This window comes from Hypanus sabinus, chromosome 13 (genome assembly GCF_030144855.1).
Source record: "Hypanus sabinus isolate sHypSab1 chromosome 13, sHypSab1.hap1, whole genome shotgun sequence".
Lineage (NCBI taxonomy): Eukaryota > Metazoa > Chordata > Chondrichthyes > Myliobatiformes > Dasyatidae > Hypanus > Hypanus sabinus.
Genome location: NC_082718.1, coordinates 53251520 through 53275612, shown reverse-complemented (window position 1 = coordinate 53275612; position 24093 = coordinate 53251520). Strand labels below are relative to the sequence as shown.

At 37.8% G+C, this 24093-nt stretch overlaps 1 protein-coding gene across 4 annotated transcripts in view; it reads right to left on the bottom strand.

Annotated features, from left to right (window-relative positions):
• Positions 1–3375: 3375 nt before the first annotated feature.
• Positions 3376–24093, bottom strand: part of aebp2 (AE binding protein 2) — a 76050-nt gene continuing 55332 nt past the window's right edge. The window contains exons 7-10 of one of the 4 annotated variants that reach the window (XM_059987635.1): positions 16031–16144; positions 11802–11947; positions 7601–7690; positions 3376–4768 (exon numbers count right to left, since the gene is read on the bottom strand). In XM_059987635.1, the coding sequence (XP_059843618.1) occupies positions 7632–7690; positions 11802–11947; positions 16031–16144 (319 nt within the window). In that variant the 3' untranslated portion in view covers positions 3376–4768; positions 7601–7631. Of the gene's footprint in view, positions 4769–7600; positions 7691–11801; positions 11948–16030; positions 16145–23814; positions 23943–24093 lie in introns of those variants that run through there. The other 3 variants (XM_059987636.1, XR_009515379.1, XM_059987637.1) reach the window with 3 other exon arrangements.

Below are 24093 nucleotides of genomic sequence, written 5' to 3'. Positions count from 1 at the left end.
ACGAAGCTGCAGAGGGTTGTAAATTTAATCGGCTCCATCTTGGGTACTAGCCTACAAAGTACCCAGGACATCTTCAAGGAGAGGTGTCTCAGAAAGGCGGCATCCATTATTAAGGACCTTTCGCACCCAGGGCATGCCCTTTTCTCACTGTTGCCATCAGGTAGGAGGTACAGAAACCTGAAGGCACACACTCAGTGATTCAGGAAAAGCTTCTTCCCCTCTGCCATCCGACTCCTAAATGGACATTGAACCCTTGGACACTACCTCATTTTAAAATATATTTCTGTTCTTTTGCAAAAAATTTTAATCTATTCAATATACTTATACTGTAATTTATTTAGTTTTTTTTTTGTTTTTTCCATCTAGATTTTGTATTGCATTGAACTGCTGTTGCTAAATTAACAAATTTCACATCACATGGCAGTAATAAACCTGATTGAAATAATTATGACATCCAATTTAAATGTTGCCTCAACAAGCAATCAAAATATTTTTATAACCCTTGCTGAAAATGGATTTTTTTTTTAAATAAAGTGAGGATGTAAAAAGGATTTACCTACTGAGGCCTCACTCCCATTGAATCACCAATTATTAGTTTTCCCAAAATATAAGAAATAGTGATTTTTAAAAAAATACTTATCAACCGAAGTTCAGCAAAACTTTCTCATCTGGCATCAACCTTGCCAGCTAAACTCTTACTAACACCAGGAAGTACAACTCCAAATGTAGAGTGGAGCTGGGCTATTTGCATAAAATGTTGGACAAATATCACAAATAACTGAGCAGCATTTTTCTAAAATACATTTATCTCAATGCTACCCAGAATTCATTTAACTTAAATAGCTATTAAACAACCATGGTTCTCCCAGTGTATACTAACACCTATTTTAAAATATTACTCAACCATACAATGTTGCCCAGTCAGCAGAATCAGAAAGTACAAGTGTGCACATGACCAATTCAGATCTCAGTATTTATGTTAGCATTTAGAATTTCTATCACTTCACATTCAAAGCTCTTCACTAGTTAATACAACTTTTTTAGCCCTAATCTCATGGGCATTTTACTAACTAGTGCAGAAAATTATGGCTCTTTGGGTTAGGGTTAGCTGAATTTGCAAAATATTAAAGGTTCCAACAATCAATTACCTTGGGAATGTAGCAAATATTGATCTTCTCAGGTAGTGTTATGAGAAAAATATGCTTAGCTGTTTCTGTGATAGTGTATGGATATCAGGTGACTGCTCAACATTTTAAGGTACAGTAAAAATCTGCAGTAATCTAGTACCTCTGCAAACATTGATCCTATTTCAAAGACTGGCTAAAAAAAAAGATGAATTGGCCACTGTGTGTTGCTTGGAAACTATGAACAGGCACCTGACATTTACGTGTGGCATAAACTAAGGAGATTCTGCAGATGCTGTTAATCCAGAGTAACACACAAAATGCTGGAGGAACTCAGCTGGTCAAGCAGCATCTATGGAAATAAACAGTCAACATTCAGTACCAGAAAGTAAAGGGGGGGGGGGGGAGGAGGAGAGAGGCGGGGGCTTGGGGAAGAAATGCCAGATGGTGGTGGGTGGGTGGGTGGGGAAGGAGAGCTGAAGCCATATAGGTGAGGGAAAGTTATCTATGCACGGCAATTTGGTTAAGCACGTTTTCCCTTAAGCACCATCTAAAGAACTAATATCTGATTTCCTCATGGAAGTATAAATTACTGGAGCTACTTAAGCTCTGATGAAACATTTAAAACACAAGATGTCAGAGTTCAGTACCACCACACTTAACACATTTGTTAGTCATCTAGTGTTTAGTTTTTGTTTGGTCCTTTTAAGTTTCAAAAAGTTTTCTAAATTTTGTTCAAACCTTCCAATAGACCCAGAAAAATTGATCCCACTCAAAAGATATTTACATCATACCAGTCTAGTATGTTGAACATTTGCCAATCAGTTGAAACCATTCCCCAGTATAATCCCACCTACAATCCAACCTTGAAAAATAATTCACCTGTACCACATTTTCCTTTATTACTCTGTTGCTCATCTTAAACAGGTTGTTTGACACAAAGCTTCTGACAACTTCCTCAACAGCATAGGGCGTACTTAACAGTAACTCAAAACAGCAAGTAAATCAGTATTTTTATTAACTGTGCCAAAAAGAGTGAACAGTAACAGTATTGATACTCCCATTTGCTATAAAAGTTTCTGAACATGGAAAATGGTTAAACTTTTTAAAACCCAATAATCAAGGATTGCCACTGACTTAATGTCCATTTCTATAATAGGTTCAGCAAGAAGGTACATAAATAAGTTCAGAGATTGTGCTTTTGAAAATATATTGGAGATCCAAATTATAAAACTTAATTAGTAATACCCAAGTTGTTACTAACAATGTATAACGTGGTCCAGTTTAGTGTCTCCCTTCTCTTCTGATAATAATTATTTTGACGTTTCATTGTTCCCAGTGACCTGCCTGCTCAAAGCTCCAGATGTTTGCGGGCCTTAACTTCACCCAACTATTAAGTTGCAGGGGGCCAATATTATGGCCTTGATTACATAATGTGCTAATTGCCTTCTGACATGAGAAACCCCTTCCATTGTTTCTAAACGACAATCAAATAAATTTAAAAACAGCCAAAGGTCAAGATTAGAGAAATTGTTGTAAACCATTTACATTAAAAAATTAGCTTACCCGATTTAAACAATTAACTTACCAGCACTTTCATTCATGTATTCTATAATTCTGCAAATAACTTTTATTAATACATGCTCTAAACACGTATTCATATGCTCTGTGGAATAATGTTTTAGTTGATATTATGAATGACTCTCAAAGCCTTCATCTGTATTAGTCTTTGTAACTGATAAAAATTGTTTTTATACTAAATGAAAATGCTGAAAGGGGCATAATATGATTAAAGATCATAGGCTGCTCCCCACAGCATATCCTCAGGCTTGGTTATTAATGCAAACAACACAATTCATTGAATGTTTCAATGCATGTGATAAATAAAATAAACAAAAATATTAACTTTTAAAATCCTTCATTCTTTGAAACAGTTAATGGAAAATTGCAGCAAGTAACTGATTCACTTGAAGACAAATTAGATACTTACTCCTTTCTTACATAAGTTGCACTGAAAGATTAAAAGAGATGGGTGGGGATGCAAGAAAGACTCCCATGTAATGTAGAGGGAGATCATCATGGGCCCAATACAATCTACATACTACAGCATAAATTGGGCAACACAGTTTAAGAGCTTCCTGTCATTGGATAAAGTGCATTCCAATTGTTTGTAATTGACCAGCTTTCACTTAATAGTGTAACTATTTGATTCAAGTTACATAATTACACATCAACTAAAGATAACAGGAAATACAAAACCTTCCAGTTGGTACTTTATTATATAAAAAAAATAGCTGATAAAGCAGTGGCATTGATTTAGACGCAGAACAAAGCAGTGGATACAGATGAAGTGCTTGGGTGAAGATACGTTACATGAAGGGCTGACAACTGAATGAAACAAGGATCCTTTACAGAAGGCCTTTTTAAAGAAGCCTGCATTTGTCAATGAAAACCAGCCTTCTGTACAGTTTAAGGACACAATTCAAGTCATTTTGATTATATCCTGAACAAAACTTTAAGACATTAGCAGTAGTATTAGGCATTTGCAGCAAACTCCAAATGTCCCTTTATACTTATAATTAGGAAAGGTGCTGTTTTTTCTGGGATCCAAGGAAGGTTTGTTAACAGATATTCTGCCAGTTCAATTGAATTACATTATCCTTCAACATTTGTTCTACCATAATATATACATTTCAAGATTTGCTTCCATGCTCCTAAAAGATAAACCAAAATTAAAATCTACAGTACATTTTAAAGTATAAAAATATATTACAAATCTGCAGAAATATTTACAGGCAATTTACTATTAACTATATGCAACTCTTTACGCCTTCTGAAACTACGTCTAGGATGTTACAGAATATTCTAGAAATCTCATTTTCGTACAAGTAAAAATACAGGCTCTTTTCATGTGTATACATAAGCATGAAGATTAACAACTATGCAAACAGTTGGTTAATTTTGACTCTAAGATCTTCTATGCAGCAAGCTTTGGTGCATTGAATTAAAACATTCCAGCCTTTACTCCCCCAGAAAATTGGCATCCTAAATTGGTGGTAGAAAGTAATCCATTTTCAATGTCTGAGATCAGTTCCATTTTTAAAGACTGATTTCAAGTTTAAATGTTCATGTATCTTAAACTTGTGTCCTTTTACCATCAAGATGTTTGAAAGATACAGATTAAAGAACAAAAACAATACAGTGCGTCCAGTTACACTGAGGCATTTCTCCATACGTAACAACCAGGGAAAAATGTTGACTGCATTTCAACAAAGAGCTACATGTTTTTTGTTTGGAAACCCTTGTGAAGATTGAAATCCTGAATTGAGATTAAAAGCCTGAAGCAGCTAGCAAACAAGTCTCTGGAGAAAGTTCCTCATTGCTCTTTCTCGCAATAGATGTCAACAAGCATCCCTGTAGTTTTTTTTTCCATTGTATCGTCGAAAAGGGTGGAGTGCCAACCCAACTGAAGGTTCAGATCCATTCTCCCAAAATCTGCTTTTAGTACAATAACGAGTTAAGACTGGGGGAACAACTGATTCTAATGTGCAATATTCTATCCCAGTCTTGGCGGCTAAATTGAACACCATTTTGGTTCCTGGATCTGACCTTACCTCCTTTTCAGCCTCTTCTGTGGCATTGTCCTGTGGGAGGGGTTGTGGAGCAAATTGGGAGGGGAAAAAAAAGTTATTTTAAAAAGCAAAGAACTGCAGAAGAAAAAGTCACTTATTGCAGGAACAGAAAATAATTGTAAAACTTTGAATGATTTTAAATTTTAATACCTGACAGTTTGTTTTCTTTAAAATATATACACTATTAGATAAGCTGTTCCCATACTTAAAATTGATTACTGATGCACACTTGTTCCTTTATCAATAGACTGCTTTGTTACAAAGTTGTTGATAATTACATTCATTTAAAAATATAGTGTTTAAACACCTGAGTCACTGGAAGATACTGTTATCAGGAAGGAACAAAGCAATGTAGTTGATTGAGCTGGATTTCTCCAGTAAAAGGTCAGTAAAGACAAAAAAACCTCAAATGTTCATCTATGCCATAAACATATGCAGATCAGTAACAAATAAAAAAAATTAACAATTTACAAGTTGAATTTTGTTCGTCATGTTGTAGTGTCACAATCTTGGAAAGTGTCACAAAGTAGAAAATGTGCAAAATAATGGTGAAAGGAAATGCAGAAAGAATATTTAATACTAAAATTAAAACCCACTTCCCCCAAAACCCCTCCCAGAAAAAGCCAAAAGTGACCACATTGCTACTGGGCTCCTCACACTTTCCAAAATGTAGAAGTGTGCATCTGACTCCTAAATAATCAGTTTCCTGCTCATAATGAATAGCCTTTAATTAACAAAATGCAACACCAGAAATATCGAACTGTATTGTAGTGGTCTCTTCTGAAGAAATTTATTTATTTTCTTCGAGGAAAAAAGGTCTGATGAACATAAAAAGACCAGTTGTTTTCATACAATTTTTTTTTTTTTTTTTAAAGGGATACGATCGTCTGGCCAAAGCGCACTATTTGTGCTGATCTTGATCAAATTCAAACTTGTTCCCAGTTGGGTGGGGGGGGGGGGGGGGCGCAGAAATGACATCCTTGAATTTAACAACTTCTAAACCTTTCAGAGGAAGACTCTATCCTTAAAATACTGCAGCTCAGAAACAGTAATTAAATCTATTTTAATCTAGTTATCCTGCAAATTATAAAGCAATAAAAGCAGAAGATCAAAATGTGCCTCTTCAGATTGCACATAATTTTCAGCAGGTACTTTAAACATCAGCTTTGATCTGCATACCCGTCTCACAAGATATACAATTGGTTAAAAGTTCTGTCACTCGGCCCCTTACACTTGCTCTATTCTTCAATGAGACCATGACCATACTTAACTCCATCTACCTGCTTTGCTCCATACATGAAGCATATCCAGCAAAAACCATGGTTTTAAGCTAAAGTAAACATAAAGACATCTACTTTTGTTTTCAGAAAGTCTCCTAAATTCTCTCCTGAATGGCCTGGCTCTGATGTTTCCTTAACAGAAACAACTTCTTCGGTCAGCAAAAGTTATCTGTCAATTATCAATTCATTTCAAAACACCAAACGGGGGGGTAGGAGGAGAAAACAATCAAGAAATAAAAGCTTTGTGTTTTGGAAACCTCTCCTCATGAACTACTCTTACTAATCTTGGTGCAATTCTAGTGAAAGTAAAACGCACAGAAGAGTAAAATACTCACACAAGTCAAACAGCTTTTCTGGAGAAAGAGAGCTACCATTTTAAGTCAATGATCTTTCACAGGTACTGAAAAAGGCGATCAATCTGAAAATGTTGTTTCTCTCTTCAGAGACACTGACTGCCTTGCTGAGGATCCCTATCAGAATTTCAAATTTCTAGCACCTGGAATATTTCGAGCATTTTGCATCTGTATTGCATATTTTCATTCAAATGTCTCAATTATACCTGACAGTATCTAACCAGTACCTTGAATCAAGCAAAATACATTTTCTTTAACATTTCAGATTCCTAATAAGATTTAAATTTAGATTTGATTTGCCTTGCAGCTATTTTCTGTATCCAACCACTATACATTTGACATCTATGCCAACTGATGTTAAAATCTTTTGACCTTCAAAAGGGACCAGGTACAGAAAAGGAAAGGTAAGATTGGCAAAAACAAATCCTTGCTACTTGAAGTTTGGAAGGGGCAGAATTAGGTAAACAATGCCACCATCAAGATCATGGTTCACCTTGCAGTATTGTTATTTTCTGGTGTTTCTGCCAAGACAGGATTCTAGCAGAGGGAGAAGAGTGTTATAGAACAAGCTTTTGCTACTTAGTGCAAAAAAAAAGGCAGATCGCTTGATAAAGAACCTATTTGCCATAGTCCAAAAGAATTATCATTCTGCCCCTTTTAGTACAAACAGCAAAAAACACAATGATTTCAAATCAGTACATCAGCATGACAGACTTTTTAAGCCTCAACAATGAATTAAAAAAGAGCCTAGGATCAGCGTTTATATTCCTTTCCTTGAATTTATTTCACTAAAAGCTATTCAATTGCAAGTAATAAAAACAAAATTGTTATTTTTTTTAAATAATTAAATAGGCTGCCTTACAAGTCTACAAGTTTTCATTATGCAAAACAATAAATGCAATCCAAAATCTCAAAGTTGATGTGGCTTGGGTCTATTTTGAATTTTTCTTTAATGTTGTTGAAACTGTGATGTTATTTTCCTGCACTTCGATTTATGGGTGGCAAAGGGTCAAATGGAAATTCAAACAAAGGATAGATAAAATTATATATTACGATTCATTGAAGGCTGTTATGTGACACACGGAATTTTGTAAAATACTTCTACTTTAAGGATTAAAAACAGAACTTCTCGGTAAAAAAAGTGACCTGCCTTTTGGGTACACTTGTAACAATACTAGTAGAATGCAGTTCGAGTTTTATTTTAGCCCTACCTGTGCTGCTTCTTCTAGACTTATATGAAGTTTAGTTGTCATGTGTCAACCATGGAGCCATGTTCATAATGTTGTAGGAAGCCAGTCGGCCTGTCAGCACAAGTAAAAACAGCTCAAAGCCGAATTATTCAGAAGTACAATACACTGCTGCAGCACAAAATTGTACTATTTGATTTGCAGTGATTAAGACCTCATTCTATTTGTGACCCACTGAAAAGACAGGCTCTTAAAAGGATGCCAATATATATCATTTAATAAATTTCAAGATTACGTAATCTAATGTAGCATTATTCTTAAAAAGTCTTTTAAGACAGATTTAGGCAATTATTGATAAAAAGCTTTAAAAAAACTCAAAAGCATTTCTATCAAGCACAAATGCAACATTTTACGTGCACAGAAACTATATTAAAATAAAGCAATGAACGTTCCTATCTATCACAGGGGTAAAGCAGGAGACAGGTAAGAATGATGCTATTAAAGTGACATGCCCTGCTCATGATGAACTTCTACGTACACAGCAAGTAAAAATGCTAGGAGTACTAAGTTGCCCAGCATGCTCATCTTTCAGAAGTCTGTTTTGCAGTGTTTCCAGATCAATGTTGGGTGATTGTGTCACTGATAAAAACATCTTTGCATTATATTCAATGAACACCAGTCTTTGGAGAGTTCTTTGAGTAGAAGGTAAAAAAACAAAACAGGTGGGTAATTGATTTTACATTTAATTAGCAGTAAAAGGTTTACAAGTAAAACATTAAAACATTAAGGAAATATGGGAAGGATGGAAAGAAAACATACTTGCTTCTACCACTTGAAGGTTAACAAAAATTTGTGAAAATTTGATTAGCTCAGTTTTAAAGCAACAATGAATAATAAAATGTCAATGATCAATAGTCAGCACGGGAAAACTGGTTTTCTCAGATCTGTTCACACCTTGGTTAATAACTTAAGTTTACCTCCTGCAAATTAAACTTAAAACGTAAAAAGATGTAATGTTAAGGGATTTTTGGAGTCAAAATGTTTAAGATAGGGTGTCAGGGTATAATAAATGAGCATAATTATACATTGATTGCACATCTTAAATTCACATATCTTTGAATACTCTCCAGTATAATTAGCAAAATTCAATGAAATTTGGGAAGCAAAGTGGGTACACTGTTGAATTCATTCAGTGCAACCAGCTGAAGAGTTAGGAGGTGCAAAAGTAACAAGCACCATGGCATCACAACCGGCTTTAGCATGTAATACATGCACAGGGGTGCATCAGTGGATTTTTCTAAAAACAGGAACAAGAATTGGAATAGTAAAAACAAAGATACAAGGATCATAATATCAGCATTTGTGGACAGACTAAGTTTTTCTTTAAAAAACGAAAGTTTAAATGGCAAACTTCATCTATACCCCTGAACATTCTATACCTTGTTCAATGTACCTTGAACATTCTATACTTTCCGAACATTCAGGAAAGTGCTTTCTGTATGACTTAATAACACCAGCCTATTTTTTATTTTTAAAAAAGCATGCCTCCCACTTTCCTGAAATAATGGATATATGAACATCTTTTTTCTCTCCACGTTTGCTAAAAAGAACTCAGAGCAGACTAAAAATGGAAAATGAGCCACTGTACATTTTCAAACATTTACAAAATTGCCACAACAGCAAACAAGATCACAGCTGATCCACCAGCCAAGCTGCTCTTAATTGCAAAATCGAACAAGCTTATAGAAATCCGTCAACCTCAGACTTGAAAATACTCAACTACTAAGCCTTCACAGCTTTCTGGTCAAAGATTTACAAAAACTCCATTTTTGAAAAGAATATTCTTCTTGTCCTACGTGGTTCAGGCCCAACCTGAGACGTGTCCGAATTTCAGATCTCTCCAACCCAAGAGTTCCCAAAGAATTTTCCAATACAGGTACAGAACAAGGTCTGTAAACAAGAATGTCATCACAAACAGATTCTAGTGATGTTGATTTTCGATAAATGTTTGTCAGGATAACAAAAATCGCTGAGGTATTCCTCCTTGTTTGTACCATCAGATGAAATAGATCTATTACTTAAAGATGGCACCTCTGACTGTGAAGCATTTCATCATAAGTGCATTTGATTTCTAACCTGGATTGTTTGTACTCAAGTCTCTGAAAGTGGATCTGAATCCACCGCATTTAGATTCAATGTTGAGGAAACATTCAGTTGGCCAAATCCAAATTTCAACCACAATCCATCAGGATACTCATACAAGACAAATTACTACAATTCCCAGTAATGGATTCCAGGACTGTTGGAAAAACCCAAGCACCAACTAGGAAGAAACGCAAGTCCTATGCAGCATCCCTATTCCAAAAGGTTATCTTTGCGGGTTAGTTCCAAGACACTAACCTTGACATGAACAAATTCAGGCATCGGATATTGTAGGGTTGGCAAATGTATGTACTTTGCCAGTCAGGCTATCAAGGGAAAAACAATGTGGGGAGAAAGATCAACAAGTGATCAACAACTGGCCAGTGGATGGGCGTTCTAGCACTGAAGCAATTTGAAGGGCCGTCTCAACAGACCCTTCTGGAATGTTTTCTCTTCTCATGAAGGGGAATACAAGAAAACAATACAACAAGGAAAAAGAGGCTTTTCAGCCAAACTAATCCACTCAAACCACAGCATCTTTCCGACTGTTGCCTGAGCTTGGGACTCAAGACAGTCACCCTCCAGGTACCTAACCAAATGTCTCAAATTTTACAACTGTATCCAGTTCAACCACTTCCTCTATTTGTTCATTCCAGATCCTCACTATCCTCTGTATGAAAGAGGATGCTTCAGGTGTCTTTTAAATCTGCCCGCTCTATCTTGTATCTGCACCCTCTAGGTTTGGAGTCCCAAACCCAGAGGAAAATCTCTTCTGTACCCTTTCCAACTTGACAATGTCCTTCCCTATATTAGGATGACAAAATATTTACCACTTCAGCCAGCTTTCTTTTTCTTTACCAGTTTATTTTTAAGCACTGCTTTTGCTAATGTTTTTAAAAGTATTTTCTAGTTATGACAAAGTCAGTTTTTTAAAAATGTAAAAATGTTTTGCAAGTGCAACGCAGTAAGCAAATACAATTACATTCTCTACCTACCATTTTCCATTCTGCTTGTATCCATGCAGTAGCTTATGATTTTGGAAACTAGGCACAGTTTAATCTACTAGTGTGCTCAAATTAAAGAAAAAATGAGATATGACTGTATGGTTTTATCGACACCCATCTAGCAAAACAAAGACCATGTTTTCAGATGACCATTTGAATTTTGCTCAAATATTACAAGTGCTTGCTTGGTTTACCATATCCTAAGGCTCAGTGAAGGATCTGGTTTCCCAGGGAAGCACTCTTTCTCACATATTATAATCTCAGAATCAACCAAAGGAAAACCCCAAAGTGCATCAAACCAGTGCAGGTCTCATTCTTACTTCCTGCAGAAGTTAAGCATTACTCTCTGTAGACTAGACAAGATCAAATTTAAATTGCCATAAACAATTCAGTCACAAATCAAGTCGGCTTGCATTTAGCCATAAGCTCTTTCCCTATTTCACAAAATACACCATGCCAACACTGTCCAATCTTATTTCTACCAAGCAATTTCAGCCATGAGGTGAAGGGGGAAAAGTTTAAAGGGAACACTGGGGGGGGGGGGGGAAGAGAGAGGGTTTCTTCACACAGAATGGTGGGAGTGTGGAATGAGCTGCCAGATGAAGTGGTAAATGCATGCTCACTTTTAACATTTAAGGAAAACTTCAACAGGTACATGGATGAGAGGGGCATGGAGGGAAATGGTCTAGGTGCAGGTCAGTGGGACTAGGCAGAAAAATGGTTTGGCATAGCCAAGGGCTGAAGGGCCTGGTTTCTGTGCTATAATGGTCTTTGGTTCTATGAACATGTTTTCAGATTGCAGATTTGACATCCAGGCATGACTCCCAGAACCGGTCACTTTTTTTTTTAAATATAAAGGTGATACCCAACAAGTCCCTTACACAAATGAGAGTGGCCTTATCAAAGGCAGAAGAGGAAGCCATGGACCGACATGGCCACCAGGCAATTCCTCTTTTGGAAGATGCATGGAAGGCTCTTGACAAAGCGCTCCTCCAATTTATGCCAGGTATCACCAATAGAGGTCACATCGCAAGCACTGGATACAATAAACAACCCCAAAAGATGAAGTGGTACCTCACCTGGAAGGTCTGCTTTGTCCCTGAATGGAGGTGAAGAAGGTGGTGAATGGACAGATATAGCACCTCTGTGGCTTGCAGGGATTTCTGCCAGGAGGGAAATTAGTGGGGAGACACGAATGGACAAGGGAATCACTGAGGAACCTATCCTGCAGAGAGTGAAGAGTGGGGGTGGGGAGGAGGTAAACATGTGTTAGGTTCTTCCCCTCTGCCATCCAATTCCTAAATTGACATTGAACCCATGAAAACTACCTCACTATTGTTTTCTTACACTATTTCTGTTTTTGCACCATTTTAAATTTAATTATTTAATATAAATACATACTTACTGCAATTGACCTATTTATTTTTTCTCTATATCATGTATTGCTTTGTACTGTTCCACTAACAAATTTCATGGCATATGCCGGTGACATTAAGCCTGATTCGGAGGCTCATGGGGTGACAGGTAAGGACAAGAGGAACTCTATTCCTGTAAAGACAGCAGGAAGATGGGGTGAGCAAGGATGCCTGCGAAATTGAGTTGTGAGGATGAGGGTAGCATCAATGGTGGAGAAAAGGAAGCTCCGTTCTTTGAAGGAGGGTGTCTCTTATGTCCTGGAATCAAAAGCCTTGTCCTGGGAACAGATGCAGCTACGGTGAAGGAACTGAGAAAGGGGAACAGCATTTTTAAAGGAGTTCGGGTGGGAAGAGGTACAGTCAAATTAGCTGTGGGAATCTGTAGTTTATGAGGGGAGCAGAGAGAGAGAGAATTTAAGATCAGGGTGGAAGTTGGAGACAAAGTTGATGAAATTGATGAGCTCAGCAGCATGAATGCAATGGTTAATGTAGCACAGAAGAACTTGGAGAACATTACCAGGTAACGCTTGAAACATGGACTACTCCACATAGTCAACTTAAATCATTCAACAATTGGCATTGGTAAAACATGTTTACTTCTCAAAATGGTAAAATTAACAGTTGAAGGAAATGAAATATACGTTAGAATCTGTTTAGACACCCCCCCAAATACTTTGAAAACTGCATAATCCCATTACTTTGCGCTTCAACAGACTGCAGAATAAAAATGGCAACAATGAGTTACTCCTCTCTACCTCCACTGTGCTTCAAATTTACACTTTGAACTTTAATGATCAAAAAGATCAAGAACCTGCACCCAGAAGGCAGCATTCTAAAAACTTGTAATTGCACCAAATACCCAGTGCAATATTTACTAATAACCTCCAATAATGTTATGTACCTGAGCCTTACAATGTCATTAGTGCATTTGACAAAGTGAAAATTCAAGACAGATCATTTATAATTATTATTTACCACACTGCAGATTGTCATATTAAATGCTACTTACTTTACCATTTTCTGTTGGTAGCTTATTGGCATGGACAAGGAGTATTCAACCAAGGTGCTAGGCATCTTAAGGATGTGATATCATCTGTTTACCTCCTTCAATAATTCATGTCAGGTGGTTATAGGCAGTACAAATGCAAGTTTCTCTGGTCAGCAGTTCCTCAGAAATCAGATGGACTGCAGATTATTCTCCTTCACTTGAAGGATCAATCCAAGTGAAGGATAAACTGCTGAGTTGAAAGCTCTAGGTCCTGCTACTCTATGGCAAAAGATGGATAACCCAAATTCACTTTAATGGGTTCACTGACGTTGACTAAAACGTACCAATACTTTGTTCCGAAATTAATTTCTTGTGCTTTAAGTTATTTTTAATAATTTGACCTTAGTAGTTCATAAAATAATGAGGGACAGACAAAGGGAGAATTCTTGAGTTCCCCCTCCCCAGGGAGTAGGAACAAAAAAAAACTAGAGGGCATGGTTTGAAATAAGAGTGGAGAATTTAAAAAGGGCCTGAGAGGCAACTTTTTCATGCATGTGGATGAGACTGGTTCCAAACATGGCAGTCAGGCGAAACAGCAAGTGCTGATCCATCCTACCAAGCCCCATAAAGAGTACTGTTCTTTGCAGAACTTCAGATACTGAATCACTATGGCCCATGCAGTATTGTATTACCCACAACTAGTCTTGGGATGCTACAAATCAAATAAAAATAAACAACTTTCAAAGAATTTATCAAACCATTACAGTTAACTACGGTATCCCCTTGCAAAATTCACAACTTGGAAGACTCGGCACTAACCAGCAACTTTAACGGGACAAACTGCAGCTACAAAGGCAGTTTTACATCCTACTCAAACCTTTTCCTTGGCCTCTCACTAACCTAAAAACCAAATGGGCTCACTAAAAGTGTATCCCCACAGCCAAACAAGTATATGCCTTCAAATCTATCAATCTCTCATCCTCATTGCTATTTAAAACTTTTTTCTCATTCCCAGGTCAGATAAATGGTTACTTCTGTGAAACTGTTTCCCTTTCCACTGCCGAGTCTTTTGTTTTTCAGACTGAAGGCCAAGTATGCTCTGATCAACTTACAAAACAACTCTGTAACAACTTTCCACCATTAAAAGGTACAGGACAGGAGTGTTATGGAATACACTCCCCTTGTCTGGACAAGTAATGCTATTCCAACACCATGTTTTAACCCATCCTGGACAAAGTAGTCTGCTTGACTGGCACTCCTTTTACATAAAAGGTATTCACTCCCTCTATTGCTGGGCTGGCACTCTGGCCACAGCACATTTCTCAAACATTACAGAAATGTACCAAAGCTTTGTCATCAACACCAAACAAGGACGACCACTAACTATTTAAATGAGAGGACACCGCCCATCTTTCTCCAAGAAATAATACAGCATCTCACAGGTTATTACTTTTATTTTATTACTGCTGCATTGAAGTTCTCTAGTTTCTTATCCAGCAGCCCTGTGACTACCCCTTTACTTCATGGTGGCAGCCTACCAATAAATTCATGTCAATAAATTTTGGGCTTCCCTTCGAAGTCCATATAAAAGAGGCTTCCACTCAGTCTTGTTGCTTTACTCTCATTTCCGTGGGGGAAAAATGGATTGTAAATTTTAAAATTTGATGTCTTTACTCCAGAAGAACAATAGTCAGTTTACTTAAGAAATTCTTTTGAAATGAAAGCTAAAATGCTGAGTATAACAATGGCAAGATGTGCCAGCTACAAGACAACTGACTGGTGCATGTTTGATCATAACTGCAGAAAATAGTGATTACATTCTCAAACCTTCCAATTTCAAACTGCATGAATTACAAAGTTTTTCAACTAAATATACTTAAATAGTAAAAGAGGTCCAAAAAGCCGTAAACAGCATTTATAAATGCCCATTCCTTTAAGCGCAAATCCTCCAAAGTTTTCCACTCAAATATTATAGGCCTATAGACAATATTCAAATACCTATATTCACTACCTCAATATATAATTATAGCAGCCAGTTATCATTTCAGCTTCACAAAATAAATTTCAAGTGGATATTGCAGAAATGTGTGTGTAAAAAAAAAACCACACTAGATTGCAGAAAACTTCAACGCAGTTTGCAAAAGGGTGGTGGTGAAGACAGGAGGTGCAATTGAGACACGATAGGTTTAAGATAAGTAATCATAAACATTAAGGATAAGTTATGATAAAGGAGGGGAGTCCAAGGGGGCTGGAGGCTGTTGGACATGGCAGCAGGTGCAACTTAAATCAAATCTTAAATCAGTAAAGTGAATAGTGCAAGCTTATATTATTATTTGCTACCTTTAATTTGGGGCACTGGATGTTCCCAAATGTTTGAAATCCTTATTTTTAAATTTCCTGGACTTGGTCAGTCAGCATTTTTTTCCAGCTAAACTCAGCCAACAAAAAAAAAGCTTCACATAGCCTTATCCTCCCATATTTCGAAGAAAATCAAATTTCTACCTCATTTCAAAACAGGAAATGCATGTTCCGCTGGATACAAATATGATAGATCTTGAAATCAGGGTGATTTTAGTTCATTTAAACTCATTATATCTCCACATCATCTTCACTGATTATGAAAATGGAAAACAAATTTGTTGATATGCCCTTAAGGCAAATTGAATGAATTCTCATGAAGTACTCACATTTTAACCAGGCAAACAGATTACAGGTTTTAGAAAATGATCCAAAACAAACTGAAGAAATGGGGAGACAGTAATTTGAAATGGAAAATTGGGATGTTTATCTGAACTACTGTTCCCCTCAGGCAATACATATATTGGCACAATTTGCACCAAGAACACAAGCTTATCATACAAGGTACAATGAATTAGATGCGTAGCTTAAGTTACTTCAACCGTACCGGTATATGTTTGGGTCAAGTAGTAAAGCAGCATCCTGTGGTAATTTTGATAAATGAACTGTTTTTGTCCTTAGCTGAGATCTGTCATTTTCATTCACCCATACATCAGGCAAACTGTAAAAGAAATCAAACAATTACTACAAAACACATTACTACACAACAAATTAGCTTTGCCTAAATGCATAGTAAAATACCTCAGCTGCGTTATCAGATGTCAGTTCTGCTGGCGATTTACCTCAGCCTACGATCCCTATTTTATTAATTGCTTTGAGGGCTTCCATCTTTCCGTCAAATTTAACCATAGCTTTTGCAGCTATTCAACGGTGTTTCGAAATCATGCAAGGTCAATGTTAAGCAAAACTGTTAAGTTTAAAGTCAGCCTTGTGGGAACTGTTCACAACCACAAAATAGGGTCCTGATGCGCATGGTATTGACTAGAAATGTTGACCACCCCTTGGTGCCCACAGATGTTTTCAGACCTGTTCAGTTCCCGCAGCACCAATATAGATGGGCTGAAAGGGCTTCTTGACTCTTAATTATTACCCTTCTGGTAATTTCCACAGACTAGTCACTCAGAGTCAAAGAAAGTGGTTTCAAGATAGAAATGGACATCACCATACTTGTGAGGGCTAACAATAAATTCTGGAAAATAGTTTAAACATTCCCCTCACATTCATTGACTGGGAATAATTAACTTAGAAAAGGCATTTCAGAGACAAAATTAAAACAAGTTTTAAAGTTGTAATGCTTGCTGTGAAAGCAATTCAAAGTTTTAAAAAATTGACTTTGCTATTGAAAGTAAACAGTGCATTATATTCTAGTGACAGTATGGACCTCTGGTTTTCAATTATGTTTTAAATATTAACCACTTGATTGGAAATTGAGGTAGATTTTAATAATAGCTTGGTTTACTGCATCCAGACCTAAAGGCACAGATTTAATGACTTGAGAAGGAGATTCTGCTCAAAGTATTTAAACTTGGGCCTTCACAGAGAACAGTGACTAAACTATTTTGATCCCTCACTGTTACGAATTTGTTTCAGCATCACAAACATTAATGAGAAGATTTCAACTTAAAAGTAGTATGTACAGTGTACTTAAAAGAAGTTTGCCCAGTTCTGGCAGAGGACAAAAGGAAGATTAACATGCAGTCACTGATTCAGTTCTCAATAAATCAATAAAGGATAGGGTGGGAAATGGATTGTGACTGGTGGTTAAGAACAGGGATGGAAAGTATTTAAAAAAAAGTTAAACAGTTAAGAAAAACACTCTCCACCCCCCAAGAAAATACAACAATTCAGATACCCAGACCAGCAGCTTCAATTACAGTGTACTTTTAATTTTTAGATCTGGCATATGGGCAGTATCCTTATTCTGCCACTTGATGTCTCTGTAGTCCTTCCTGCAGCACAGGTGTTCATGTGGCAGCACAAGTGAAAGTGGTTAGGTAATTTTCATTGAACTTCCGTATATTGATTTTCACTGAAGAGTGTACAAAACCAAAGTGAGGGGTCTGAGTTGAAGGTGATGGACATCTAAAACCGCAGACAACTGGAAGCTGAACATCCTTACAAACTGAATGGAGATGATCTGTAAAGTAATCTTGCATCTGCATGTGGCTTCCACAATGTAAAATAGAACACATTAAGCATTATTTACATTAGGCTAATTTGATAGTGGTACATCTAAACTGTCCTTTCATCTGAAAGTGGATAGGTTCCTGGACAAAGTAAAAGATGTTTCATTACATGCTTTTGTAGAGCAAGATGTCACAAGAGAAGTGGTACTGGCAGAGATGAAGAGTGGAAAAGTAGCACTGTGAGCGCCATGGTAGGGTAGTGGCTAACGCAATGCTATTACGGCTCAAGACAGAATTTGAAGTTCAATTCCAGCGTCATCTGTAAGGAATTTGTACGTTTTCCTCTTGGTATGTGTAGGTTTTCTCGGGATGATCAGGTTTCCTCCCACAGTCGGAAATTGTACCCATTAGTAGGTTAACATCCCATGATTAGGCTAGGGTTAAATCGGGAAGGGGAGTTGCTGGGCACAGCAGCTTGAAGGAACAGAAAGTGCAACTCAACACTGTACCTCTAAATAAAATAATAAAAAATGGTTTCTTTGGAATGTTGGGGGAGGGGAGGGGAAGGGAATGATGAGCCTTGTCCTTACACCACATTGTAATGCAGTTTGAGCATCTGCTGTACTGTGCTTCTGAACAGTGCAGTGAAGAGCAGGAAACTGCTCAAGATCCAAAAAGTGGACATGTTTAAGCTATGGTTTGGAATGCGTTAAGCAGTTTTCCAAATGCACACCCTTCAAAGGTAATTAATACAAGATCATTGATAAATTTGTAACATTAACTAGCTAGCCTATTGCTCCAGGAAACCTGTGATGTTCATGGACATGCAATTCCTTCCATTCATTCCTTGTCATCTTTGCATGAATGGAAAATGGAATGCGCCTTTATTGAAAGTTACTGCTGACCCAACCTGGAATACCAAATGGTAAAAGTGCAGACACTTTCATCTACCAACAGAATCACTGTTGCTTATATTACAACAGTTTATATACCTCAGCAGGCCACCACCAAGTTAGCATCAATTGCATAATGCTGTTGTTAAACAAGTGGCTGCTCACCCAGATGGCGCTTTTATTGTAGCTGGCAATTTTAATCAGGTCAACCTTAAAACAATATTCCCCGAATTCTATTCTACAAAGGGCCTTCCCATGCCCTCACCTGGGACTGTCTTTTACACTCTGATCCCAAGTAAGGAAGGATAACCAATGATAATGCAGCCTGAGGAAACCATCACCAGTCTTCAAGATTGCTTTGAGAGCACCGATGGGAGTCTGTTAGTACACCAGCTACACATGACTCAGGCATTGAGTTTTAGAGGAATATACAGCCACAGTTAGGCACTACATCAAATTCTGCATAGAATATCGTCACCAAAAACATCCAGGCATTCCTGAACCAGAATCCATGGAGGAACGGAGAGGAACAAACCTGCTTGAAGCTTGTGGTGCTGCTTACAGATCTGTGATGCCAAAGTATACAGCAAGGTCAGATCAAATCTTGGACATAAAGTACAGATTGAGACACACTTCTTAACACCACTGATCCCCGATGTGTTTGAGAAGGCATCAGATCCATCTCAGATTACACAGGAAAACTCTCCTGCGCATAGTGATGCCAAACTAGCAGAAAAGCTCATCTTTATTCGCTTTCATACAGACAATAGGGAACCAGTGATGAGGGCCTTAACATTCGACAGAGGAAAACCGCTGACATTGAACATACATAAGGTGAGGCATATACTCCATAATATCAACACACGCAGAGTAGTGGGATCAGATAGTGTACCTGGATGGTTCCACGAGGACAGTGCTGACCAGCTGGCAGAAGTTGACAGGTAGTTGCAACTTCTTGCTGCCCCAGGCTATGGTTCTGGCATGAGTCAAAGCAACAACCATCATACCAATCCCCAAAATGTCAGCGGCAACATGTCTTAATGACTGCAGACCAATGGCACTCACTCCCATAGTTGTCAAGTGCTTAGAAAGATTGGTCATATCCCACATCATGGACGTAACCTCGGCTACCTTGGACCCACATCAGCTTGCCTACAAGACGAATATTTAAACTGAAGAAGCCACTTCTATCACCCTTGATATTGTCTTGGAACACCTGGAGCATGAAGACACCCATGTCAGGATGCTTGTCATTGATTACAGCTCAGCCTTTAACATGCTGATGCTCAAGCTCCACAATCTTCAACCTATAATTGGACCTTGGACTTCCTCACTAATTGTATGTAGATAGAACTATCAACTCCTCTAAGCCTGAGCACAGTGCCCTGCAGGGGTATGTACTGAGCCCACTTCTCTACTCTTCACCCATGACTTATCAAATTTGCAGGTGATAACAACTGTGTTTGGCCTAATCACAAACAATAATGGATCTGCATATTGAGAGGAGGAGCTAAAAAAACAGTCCAATTGATGTAGGAACCACAACCATCACTCTACATCAAGACAACAAAAGAAATGATAATTATCTTCAGGAAGGTAGCCCCACTATTAATAAATGAAGTAAGTAGTGGAAAGCATCTCCAGTCTCAAGGTTTTGGGGATGAACATCACCGAGGATCTCTCAGTCCGTCAACACACCTCAGCAGTACAGAACGCACAATAGTGACTATACTACTCGATGAGCTTAAGGATAGCTAATCTACCCCAGATAATTGCTCGCCAACATTTATCGATGTGCGATAAAGAGCATACTGGCATATGGAATGACCTTGTGGGATTCTAGCTGCAGCAATACAGATTACAAAGCTCTCCAGTGGCTGATTAGTACAACTCAGCACATCACTGGGACTCAATGATTGGATCTGGAGACAATCTACAGCTCCCAATGTCTACAGCACACATGTAACATCATTAAAGACCCATCCCATCTCAGACACTGCCTGTTCAATCTCCTGCCATCTGGTAAGAGATACAGAAACATCTTCGCCAAGACAGTGAGACTGAGAAACTGCTTCTTCCCAGGGGCTGTTATGCAGCTGAATAATGCTATATCCCTGCTTGCCAATGGGCTTGGAGTGTTATGGACTACTGCATAATTTTTTTTAAATTAAGCCATACTGCATGCATTGTAAATATCTGTTTTACATAAACTGGAGCAGCACTGCAATCTCATTGTCTTGAGCAACAACAAAAAAGATCTATTCTATCACTGAGTCCTCACGTCTGAGACCTATCACACCCTACAAGAAGAAAGCAAGATGGAGAGATTGATTTTCTCACAATTTTCCATTCTTGGTCTTCACTAAGCAATTTCAACAAGTATCTGGATCAAAGTTTATGCCACTCCAAGAATTACTTTGGATTTCCCAACTGTACACTGTTTTTGCCCTCTTGTACATATAGAGGCTTTCTATACCAACAGTAAGAGAACTGTTCGTGTTTTTGGAAAAACTAAATTTAACTATTACAGAGAAATGGCCCAACCGAACAGTAGGCTTGAGTTAGTGTGTCAAATAATAGTTGTCCCCACTCTCTGATGCAATATCTCACTCTTCCATAAATACACCTTAGCCAGTAAGCTTAACTTTGTTCAGAATCAAAGGGAAAGTATATTTTGAACTCCTTACTGAACTTATTTGTACATAATACAGACATCTCACTCTGCAAAAACTCATTTCAGGGGAGACAGCACTGCCACCCCGCCACCCACAACCCCATATCCCCACCCTGGTCGACCTCCAAGGGTGTATGTATACAGGACATTTGATTATGAAAGAACACAACAATTTATTTGATCACATATTGAAACTATTTATACACTAAATGTATTTGTTAATTTTGCAAGACATCAGAATCACGTGTTTTGTGAGACAGCTGAATTCTCAATTCCGTCTTAATGTGACGCACCATGCTGAATGCCCTTTCTACATCACAATTAGAATTGGCAGCTTCATCAAAAGCAGCTTCATCAGCAGAGCTCTTTGAATCTCAACTGGCCTGTGCTCACAGATTTTACTTTGGACAGCCTCCCCTAGAACTCAACAACCAGCAAACTTTTGTAGTTTGGCACCAGTCCTTCAAGGTTAGTTGAGACATAATCCAGAACTTCCAAAGTGGAGCTGTTCTCTTGCATCTGCCTTGATCACATTTGGAAATCTCTCTGCCAAAGTCAAAAATCTGCTCTGGATTCACCTCATCTTGGCTCTCTGTATTGACCACTGACAGATTTTTCAAGATTTGGTCTCTCATTGGGAACTTCTCCAAGATTTTTTGAAAGCTCCTAACATAGAATGTTAAGGCATCTTTGAAGAACTGCTTTGTCTTGTAAGGGTGGGGGGGATCTCTTGTGCTTCCTCGCTTAGCAACTGCCTCCTTGCCAGGTACCCAATAAAAAGCTCTTCATCTGGGCGGTGAATTTCAGGGTTGCTCACATCTATCTCCTGAATGTTCTGTTATCTCAATACCTTTGGCTCAATAAATCTGCTTGCTCTGTCATGCAGGAGCTCTTCTACACTCTGATCCAACTTGAAGAGGATAGGTGCCATGTTTTGAAAAATCAAATTGGATTTGTCAAAACATTTTGTGACATTATGGAGAAAGCATGTGTATATTTTCATTTGGGGGTCTTTCAGCCTCTTCTGAATATGAGATGACTTCTGATTCTCACTCTTTAACTCGAAATATGAAATAAAGGCTGACCATTGGTGGAGCAAACCTTTTCCTAAAGAAAGCCAGCATGTAGGACAATGCTTTAGTGTAATTTAGGGTGAATTACGGTTTTTTCTGGAACACTGCCATGGCGCTGCAGGACACTAAACTGAACTGATGGGCAATGTGTGTGAGAGCGAGAGACAGCGGAAGCTAGAGAGAGGTCGACTGTAAAGCCCGCCCACAGAGAAAACTGATAGGTCTACTTATAACAAGGAGAGACCAATCAGGATGCTCTCTCTGTCACGCTCTTGCTATGTCTGTCACTCACTCTCTGTCTCTCTCTCTCACTCTCAAAGAAAAAAAAATCAACTTCCAGGATATTGTATATAATTTGCGAGCATCAGGGAGCTGTTGTCAATACGCGGGAGACTCGCGGAACTTCCGAGACAGGTGGGATGTCTGTGTAATATTTCTGGTATACTGTCGCTTTTTACCGCAAAAATAAAAAATCTACATTACCCTTAGCATAGTATCTCACTCCTCAGTCTTTCAAATAAGATCACAGAACTGCAGATGCTAGAAATCACAAATGAAAACAGCAAACAATGGATGCATGCAAGCTGAACATTTTGGGTTGAAGAATTTTCCCACAGATGCTAACTGACCTGCTGTGTTTCTGGCTGAATGCTTCTTGATTTTACAAAAGCTCCGTACCAGTTAACAATTCACATTTGCTCTAACCTATGCTCTGAAATAATTGAATTTCTTTGCACATTCTACTGTCTTTAAAAAAAAGTCAGACTGCAGTATCGTATTGTAAATGCAATCTATTCACAGTTTAATAAATTGTTTTTTTTTCCCAGTTTTAAACCACTGGAAAGGAATTCAAATATTAAAATAATACATACTTCTTGGCTTTATTAACTTGCATCACTACTTCTACCAATTTGGTATTTGGAATTCCTGATGTTTATGTTTTCTCTCCAGAGACTTTTTCCAAGTCATGCATGACTTTATTAATCTTTTCAAAATGCAGAACAGTACAATGTGCAATAATACTTTATATAAAAGTCTCAAACACATGCAGTATCAAATCCCTTTACTTTCTGAACATGGGTAACAAAACATATTTCTGCATTCCTGTCAAAAATGTGAATTTCTCTTCCCAAAGCTGTCATTTAAAATCATTTAAATATAAAAATCATCTTGAAGTGCATGACAATATTCAGCAATGTCTCTGGCACATTTACCAAATTCATTCCTGCTATCAGTTGTTATATTATTACTTCCACAACCAATCACTTAATACATGCATGCTGCCAAGAAGTTCTTGCTTTAATTTCTTTCAATGGACTGGCAGATCATCAGGAAAATAGGTGGTTTTCAAATCACCACAAGGAAGCATTAAAAAAAAGTAATCTCTTATCCAGAAAATTCCTTAAGGGAATCAGATCAATATGCTCTTTTATTAATGTGTTAGAGCAGTATCAAACTAAAGGCAGTGTTAGCAATTATTCAAACAAAGAAATCAGAAGGAAAAACTCTGGGAGAATATCTGCGATGCAACTGATGAGAAAAGTGGTGTTGATCCACTTATTTACCTTCTGGAGCCTAGAATTCAGTGATTCATCTTCTATGTTCCAAATATGTTTGTTAGCATCTTTCAGAAAAAAAGAATACGAAAGCAAAATACTGCTGATGACAGAAATACTCAACAGGTCAAACGCATCTGTGGAGAGAGAAACAGAGTTAAATTTTCAGGTCAATGACCCTTCACCAAAACTGGAGAAACAGATGTACATGATTTGAGATGCAGAGCAAGGGGTAGTAGAGAAGATTAGTGATAGGATAGCTTAAGGGAGAGATTAAATGACAAGGAA